We start from the raw sequence: 8,921 nt of genomic DNA on the forward strand, positions 1-8,921 counted from the left end.
CTTTATTTTTTTTTGTAAAATTGACAGGTGTGTGTGTGTGTGTGTGTGTGTGTGTGTGTGTGTGTGTGTGTGTGTTTGTCTCTGTGTGTGACTACACCAATGTACATCTGGGCCTGGGTTTCACAGAACTCACATGGAAATCAGATGCCAAATTGCTAGAGTCATTTCTTTCTTTATTATGTGAGTTCTGAGGATTGAAATTATGTTTTCCAGCATGGTATCATCATACACATCTGTTGTTCTATCTCCCTCATCCTATGGTTTATTCATTTAATTTAAATAAGTTCTACATGTTCAGCAGAAATTATTTTCTACATAAAAATGACAATTTGATTAGAAATTCCTCAAGAGATGACCATATACAGGCTAACTGTAGGAATGCCTAAATGCTGCCCAAAGAAAATGGGTATTGTATATAAATTATCTCTTTAGAGTGGGCTTTATGTAATAACAACCACGTGAGAATATTTATGGCATTAGGTTCATCAAGGTCATCTTTGGATATGTGAAGCTTTCACTACACTATTTAGATTTGAATGAACCACAGTTAATCTTGTTATGATTCACAGTGCATTTTGTTTCATCTTACTGAACTTGAAAATATAATATTTTTCATACCATTGAACTTGTTATACTTTATTTATTGCTGTGCTAAATCTACATTGTGACATAATGCATACAGGAGATGAAAGGCTTTCCCACATGCTGCTTTCTGTTAACCTGAACCATTAATCTCTCCTAGCTGCACTTCTTTATAAGAAATATTCAGTCTCACCATTTGGATTCTAACCAACTGATTTTGGATGAAAAAAGAAAATCTGCAGCAGAATACGATATCCTCAACTATTGCCATTTTCCAACAAATTTTGCATATATATTGAAAGTGGGAAAATTTTCTTCATTTGCTCTACTTGGTCAGCAATTGTCCTTACATGAGGATATGATAGAATGGGCCTTAGGATTCACAGAGGTTGGTGGAAGCTAACATAACCTTTTCAACTACAAACAAGTAACTAGCATCATATTCTTGGTCTTATTATTCTTGATATCTGGTTGCTCTGTTTAGGTCTCCAATGTACATTTCTCAATTATAATTTAACAGATTTTTGTTTACACTAATAGAATTGGTCTTGTGTATTTGTCAATCTTTGCATAAGGTTTATGTCTTTCATAAGATCCATGTACAATTTCTTCATTAACATTTATTACTATAAAATTGTTCAAGAAACTGAACCTATAAGGACATGCATAATATAGGTGGTTTTGTCCAATAATCAGTTATTTATTGATATTTTTCATGTATGGTAGGTCGTATTACAGTGGAAGTATAAGTCAGAGAAAATTATTCTCTACATGATAGTCAAGTAGCAAGTGAAAAACATCTGGTACAAGGTTCAAAATATCCACACTCAAAGCATCAATTTAGTAAAAATTTGCATTTATCAGAATCCAAATCTTACAGTTTCCACCAATTCTCAGAGAGTATCATGGTTAGAGCAGTATCTTTAGGCCATGAACATATTCAAACAAGAACAACTTTTAAAGGATCAGTTACACTGAAAACACAATGTTATATTGAAGAGTTTCTGTTCACTGAGTCATGATATTTATTGTTAGTTGCATGAATAATGGAGGAATTACTAGTACATCTCTGATTTTCCTCAGACCCCGCAATCACTATGCAGTGAGAGTTGTAGTCCTGGATTCAGGAAATCACATGTGGAAGGAAATGCTATTTGTTGCTTTGATTGTATCCCTTGCCCCAAAAATGAGATTTCTAATGAAACAAGTAAGTATAAACATATGGACACAATTATCTGCTCTAATTATTCCTCTTGAAATCCAAGAAATGGGTAAGAATTAGAGAATATCTGCAAAACCGAATAACTTTCCCTGTGCTTAGATATTTCCTTTAAAATTCTATAATTAAGATAAGAGAACAAAAATGCATGATGTGCAAAACACAAACACAACTTTGAATTGATGATTATATTTTTTTGGAGAAGATATCACTGTGTATGTCAGAGGACTAGAATTCCTGTTGTTGTCTTGTTTGTTTAAAAATTAGATGAATCTCCCACCTGCATTTCAGCTTCAGTTCTTTTCAAAGTTTTTATTTCATTAATAAATTGGTTTTCAAATCCTGTGTTGTCTCCATCGTTTTAACCAGCCTTATGTTTTTATATTCACAAAGATAATTCTGGTGTTATTCTCTCTATGATCATGATTTTTAAAATTGTTGAGCTGTTTCTTCATGTCTTCTTTCAACTCCTTCAATTCTTTGATGGTGTTTAATGATTGTTCTGTCAAGTTCTTTGTCCCTTGTTTCATTTGGGTAATTCTTGTGGGAGGACATTTCTCTTAGACTGATGAATTCAGAGAGGGTGGGATACTGTCATGATCTTTTTATTTTATTTGTATATGTAGTTCATTTTGTTCAGTATATGTAGAATCATTTTGTCATTTCACTCACTGATATAGACAAAGTAGGATGGAATAGAGCACAGGATATGCAGTTTGGGTTGGCCATAAATGTTGGAGATTGCTTTAGAGGAATGGAATGAGATGGATACAGTATACTGGACTAGCATTTGGGATCTATGTACAGATCTGTTTACAGAGTTATGTGGATAGTGCAAGCAGAGTTCTCTGGTCTAGGCCAGGACAATGGATTGGGCCAAGGATTTATCTAGGGGTTTGGTTGCGTGTGTGAAGGGGAGACTCAAGCAGATTCATCTTTCTAGAAATAGAAACAAGATGTGTAGGATCTGCCTGGTTGGAGAGTTTTGGTGTGGTATTCAAGGGATATGTAGGCTGTGGGAGGGAGGTGTGGATTGTGTTCAGACAATGAACATTGGAGTAAAGTAGATAGGTTGTCTAGAATAGGCCAGGACAGAGGATGTTGGGTCTAGATCTGAGGGATGGTAGTCATGTGGAGGAAAGGATGAGATAGATTTATCTGGTTAGAACCCGATAAAAGGTGTCCAAAACATGAGTTGGAATAGTGGTTGTATGTGATGTATAAGGGGCCTTTAGTTTTGATCTTTTTTTGGGGGGGGGGTTCAAAACAGGGTTTCTCTGTGTAGCTTTGCACCTTTCCTGGGACTCACTTGGTAGCCCAGGCTGGCCTCGAACTCACAAGAGATCCGCCTGGCTCTGCCTCCTGAGTGCTGGGATAGTTTTGATCTTTTATCTTGTGAAACTCGAATGTAATGGAATCATGTCCAACATTTCTTTCTCTGCATATATGTATTTGTCTCTAAAAATCTGATTTTTGTAGGCTGATTTTTTATCTGACATTTTTGTATAATGACATGTTTATCATTTCTATTAAGTTTTCTCTTCTATTTATTGACCCTTTTGTCTGTACTATAACATATGCAAAGAGAAATAATTTAAATTATTTTCTTATTTATATCCCTTAATTTTTTAATCTCTTGATTTTTACACTTGATCTTAGCCAAAAGGCTGAGAAGCGATTTATCTCTTCATTTTTATAGCTATGACTAGAACCACTGTAGTTGAGTGTACACAGTAAACTGTCCTGACCTTTTCTTGATTTTAGTAATAGTTTTTCTTTTTCGTCTTTAGGACAATATTGGCTTTGAGTTAGTCACATATATACTTAATTAGGCTGAAGTATATTCTTTTATGTCCTTTTTTCTCTAGAATTTTAAGTATAATTTCTCTAGAATTTTAAGTATAATGATGAACTGAATTTTATTAGTAGTATTTCTGTAACTGTTGGAGTGAACATGTTATTTTTATCTGTAAGCCTATTTGTATGATGGACTGTTTTTATTGACTTGCCAAGGTGATTTGGTTGGATGATCTGTTTGCTCTATGTTGATATTTGTTTTGGAGTTGTTTTATTGAGAAATAGGAATCAATTTCATCAATGATATTGGTTTACAATTATATTCTTCATTGTTGTTAAATTTTTATCCTGCATTGTAATTGGAATAACTTTGGCGTCTTGAAAGCAATTTGCAAGTATTCCTTCTATTATTATCTATTGGAATAATTACTGAAGTACTGGTTTTAGTTCTTCTTTCTTCGAAAGTCTGTTAGATTTTAATTTTGAATTCTTTTTAAACTGAGCTCTTTTAGATTGAAGGTTTTTATGCATGGAACAATCATCTTATTTATGTTTGTATGTTTGCATTGTTCATTACTTCTTAGTTTTTTTGTCATTCAGAGCTGTATAGATATCCACTTGCTTCTTTAATTTTTTTTATTCTAATGAGATGTAGGCTGTTAACTATTCCTTATAACATTGTGAAATTGTTTGTTGTTTGTTGTATATTTTACTAATTATATCCAATTTTTGTATATTTTGACTCTTTTGTTTGCTTGTTTGTTTCTTTAATTCTGGTAAGATTATTTCAAGATTATTTATGTTTTCAAGGAACCAGCTCTTAATTTCATTTCTTGTTTTTTTTTGTTCCTATTGCATTCATTTCTTTTTCCTTTTTGTTTTGTTTTGTTTTTTGATTCAGGGTTTCTCTGTGTAGTTTTGGTGCCTGTCCTGGATCTTACTCTGTAGACCAGGCTGGCCTTGGATTCACAGATATCTGCCTGGCTCAGCCTCCTGAGTGCTGGGATTAAAGGTGTGTGCCACTGCTGCCTGGCTTCCTATACCATTAATTTCTGGGCAGGTTTTTATTACATAATCCAATCTACTGAATTTTGGACTGTTTATTTTTTTGTTTACCCAATTCTTAAGTTGAGAAATTAAAGGACATATTTGTACAATATTTGATTTTTTTGCAGGCACATATATTTCCCACATAGCCCTAATTTTAGGATCTCCAAGATATTTGGTGCTTTGTATTTTCTTTTCTATATGTTTCCAGAAAATTTTAACTTTCCTTCTTGTTTACTTCATAACACATTTATTCTTGAATGGTGTGCCATACAATCTCTAACAGTTTACAAAATTTCTAGATGTTCTTTTGTTGTTGGGTTGAAAATTCATTATATTATGAGTAGAATCTGTGGAGTTATTAAAATTTTATTGTATTATTGGCTTTTGTTTTGTGTTATGAATATATGTGACTTGTCATGTATTTCATAGAAAGGTCCATGGGCTGCTAGATGCAATGTATATTCTTTAGTGTTTGGTTGCAGTATACATGGGGTACATTTAATGTATAGTGTCATTTAGTTCTTATGTCTCTCCATTTATTTTTGTCTAGATGAGCTGTGTGTTTGACAATGCAAGATATTGAAACCAATAATACTGAATTGGAGTTAATTAGTATCTTAATTTCTAGTAATATGTTATTTTATAAATTGGGTGTGCCAGTTCGTGGCCTTCATATGCATAAGATTGTATTGTCTTCTTGGCTTATTATTCCCTCGACTAGAATGAAGTATCCTTTTTCATGTATTCTAATTAAATTTGTTTGAAAGTCATTTTGTCAGATTTTAAGAGGATTACACCAGCTTGTTTCCTGGTCTCATTTGTTTGGAATTGTTTTTCCAATTCTTTAATTCTATGGTGGTGCCTGACTTTGAGGACAAGTTGAATTTCTTCTTGATAAAGGAAAGTATTTATTTTGTTTCTTAATGGATTTAACTCTCCTGTGTCTTTTGGTTGGGGAATTGAATCTTTTCACATTTAAAGTTACTGAAAAAATGTGAGTTTATCACTGTCATCTTGATTTTGTACTATTTATATCCTTAGTCATATTTTTCACTTCGATTACTTTTTTCTATACTCTCCTTGAAATGCTAATTAGTTTTTTCAGCCTGAAATATTAATTCTAGTATTCTCTGTAGAACAGGCTAAAGATTTCATGCACACTAAACCTGTTTATATCTTGAACAGATATTTTTTCTCTTTCAACTATGCAGATAGTTTTGCTTGGTAGATTGCCTGAGTTGGCAACTGTGGTATTTTGAAAGTTGAAGTATATTGCTCTAGGATCTTCTGTTTTTAAAAGATTCCATTGAAATTTTTCCCTTGTTCTAATTTTGTCATGGTTTTTGGTGGTGGATGAGTGTATAAAATATATAGTGTTATGAAACTGTAAAATTGAATGTGAAACTTTCCTGTTTCTTTTTCCAATATAAATTGTAACTATATATAAGTTAATTAAATTGCATAGGCTAATTGTATGCTTAATTTTGGTTTGCAATTTTTATATTTATTTTTCAGGCCTTTTAGTAATAAAGATTACTAAAATAAAATTCATTATTTTGGAAATTATTTTTCATACCATAAATTCTGATTGTGTTTTTCCCCTCTCAACTCTTCTCAGATATTCTCCACTTCCCTACCGATCCAAATCTTGCTTTTCTTTTTATCTCTATTAAGAAATAAAGAGGAATAAAAAAATAAAATAAAATACAACAGAAGAAAAAAAAAGCTAAACAAACCAGAATAAGACAGAGCATAGATGGACAAAATAGAGTCATTAAAAAAGCCTAAGAACATGATACACATATTCACACACTGAGAAATCCCATGAAGGAACTGAATCAGAAACCATGATATACAAGCAAAATACCTGTAAGAAAAAAGAAAAAAGCTCCGAAAAAGTATTGTGAGACAAAAAAGAAAAAAGAAAAAAGCCCAGAACACCAAACCAAAACAACCACAACAAAACAAAACAAAAATTAAAACAAAAAAAAACCCTAAAAAAAACATTGTTTTGTTATTCATTTATTGATGGCCATAAGATCTTCACTTAAATATGATTTACCCAATGAGACTCTGTTGGAGAAAATTAATTTTTCCTTTATTAGCAGTTATTAATTGGATATAGCTTCTAGCGTATGTATGGAGGCTTGGGTCCACTTTCCCTCTCAGCCTGGAACCCCATCTTGCTTAAAGTTGTGCCAGCCTCATGCATTCAGCCACAGACTGAGTTCTTATATGTGTCAGTCATAGTGTGCCTATGAGGCATTGTTCCTTTTGTGCCTTCCATCAACAATGACTTTCACACACTTCACACTTTCAGCTTCCTTTTCAGCACAGATCTTTGAGCCCTGAGGGGAGGATTTGATAGATATTGCATTTAGGGCTGAGCCTTCTAAGTTTTTCACTCTCTGCATAGTGTTTAGTTCTGGGTCCTTGTATTTGTTCCAATCTACTGCAAGATGAAGCTTTTCTGACAATTTCTGAGCAAGATGGTAATATATTAGTATAGCAGAATGTTGTCACCTGTCATTTTATTGCTGCAACTAGCAAAACTGTAGTGTGATTTTCTCCTATTTTATCATTTGTTCTTGAGCACATGAGCAGTGTCAGGCATAGGTTCCCTCTCATTGAGTTGACCTTAAATATGAATCAATAGCGGTTGATTATTCCCACAACATTTTTGCCACTTTTGCAACTATGTATCTTGCAGGTCACCATTTCGGATTAAAGGGCTTATAGCTTGGATGCCATTTACATCATCCTTTGGTAGATCAGAGAAACTTGCAGTATTATTAACGTTAGTTATTAGGACTGAAGGCTCTAGTTAGGGAACCCATCATTTTCTCTGTGTTTAGCATGTTTCCTGGGTATTGTCTTCAGCAATAGCACCTTGCTATTAGTTTGTGAAGTGTAAAAAAATGTCAATGTGGCCCCTTTGGTCAATTCCATTAGATATAATCCATTCCAAGTACTGAAGATTTCCTTTGGTGACAAGAGATGTCTTTTGGGAAATCTCTTCATTTCCTAGTCTCTTACTAATAAACTTTCCTCAAACCTTTTTTATTTCACAACAGATATGGAGCAGTGTTTAAGGTGTGGAGTTAATCAATATGCCAATACACAGAGAATTCACTGCATTAAAAAAAGTGTGACCTTCCTATCCTATGAAGACATCTTGGGGATGATTTTAACCTCCTTGTCCTTGTGCTTCTCTGGACTGACAGTTTCTGTTCTTGGTGTCTTTGTGAAACACAGAGCCACTCCAATTGTGAAAGCTAATAATCTAACACTTAGTTATATTCTGCTTATCTCCCTCACTTTCTGTTTTCTCACTGCTTTGATCTTTATTGGTCATCCCAACACAGCCACTTGCTTTCTGCAGCAGATTGTATTTGCAGTTGTGTTCACTGTAGCCCTTTCCACTGTCTTAGCCAAAACTGTTACTGTGGTTCTGGCCTTCAGAGTTACCTCTCCAGGAAGAAAGATGAGGTCGTTCCTGATATCAAGAGTACCTAACTTCATAGTGCCCATCTGCACTCTGATCCTACTTATTCCCTTTGGCATCTGGCTAAAGACATCACCTCCTTTTATTGACATAGATGAACACTCAGAATATGACCACATCATCATTGTGTGCAACAAGGGCTCAGTCACTGCCTTTTATTGTGTCTTGGGATACTTGGGCTGCCTGGCCATGGGGAGCTTCACCCTGGCTTTCCTGGTGAGAAACCTGCCAGATACTTTTAATGAAGCCAAGATGATAACATTTAGCATGCTAGTGTTTTGTAGTGTCTGGGTCACCTTCCTTCCTGTCTACCAAAGCACCAGGGGCAAGGCTGTGGTGGCCACTGAGGTATTTTCTATCTTGGCTTCTGGTGCTGGCCTACTAGGATGCATTTTTCTCCCCAAGTGCTACATTATTTTGTTAAGGCCAGAAAGAATCTATAGTTATCAGTGTAGGAATAAAAAACATTTTAGAACTAAAACGTCTTCTGAAAATTGAACTTGTTTGTTTCTTAAATTGAGGATCTTGGGCCAGTTACAATACAACTCAATCATCAAATTGTACTCTTGGTTTTGATTTTACAAACATATGGCTCTTGGATTGTTCTAGTATTTGAAGCACTATAAACTGTAGTCATTAACCCTTTCCCTTTCCCCCAAATTTATTTTCAGAAATACATGGTTCTTGCTTTAAACATGTACCTTGTCATCTTGGAAGCTACAATAGGTATCTTGTTTATTGAGTCCCTATGTTTTGCTTTCTGACACT

General features: G+C 34.1%; 1 protein-coding gene across 1 annotated transcript in view; it reads left to right on the plus strand.

Annotated features, from left to right (window-relative positions):
* The window catches only part of LOC114685137 (vomeronasal type-2 receptor 116-like), a 70,625-nt gene extending 61,974 nt beyond the window's left edge, over positions 1-8,651 (plus strand). The window contains exons 4-6 of the mRNA XM_028859755.1: positions 743-970; positions 1,666-1,789; positions 7,723-8,651. Of these exons, the coding sequence (XP_028715588.1) occupies positions 743-970; positions 1,666-1,789; positions 7,723-8,651 (1,281 nt within the window). The remainder of the gene's footprint in view (positions 1-742; positions 971-1,665; positions 1,790-7,722) is intronic.
* The last annotated feature ends 270 nt before the right edge of the window (positions 8,652-8,921 follow it).

This window comes from Peromyscus leucopus, chromosome 22 (genome assembly GCF_004664715.2).
Source record: "Peromyscus leucopus breed LL Stock chromosome 22, UCI_PerLeu_2.1, whole genome shotgun sequence".
In the NCBI taxonomy this organism is placed as follows: Eukaryota; Metazoa; Chordata; class Mammalia; order Rodentia; family Cricetidae; genus Peromyscus; species Peromyscus leucopus.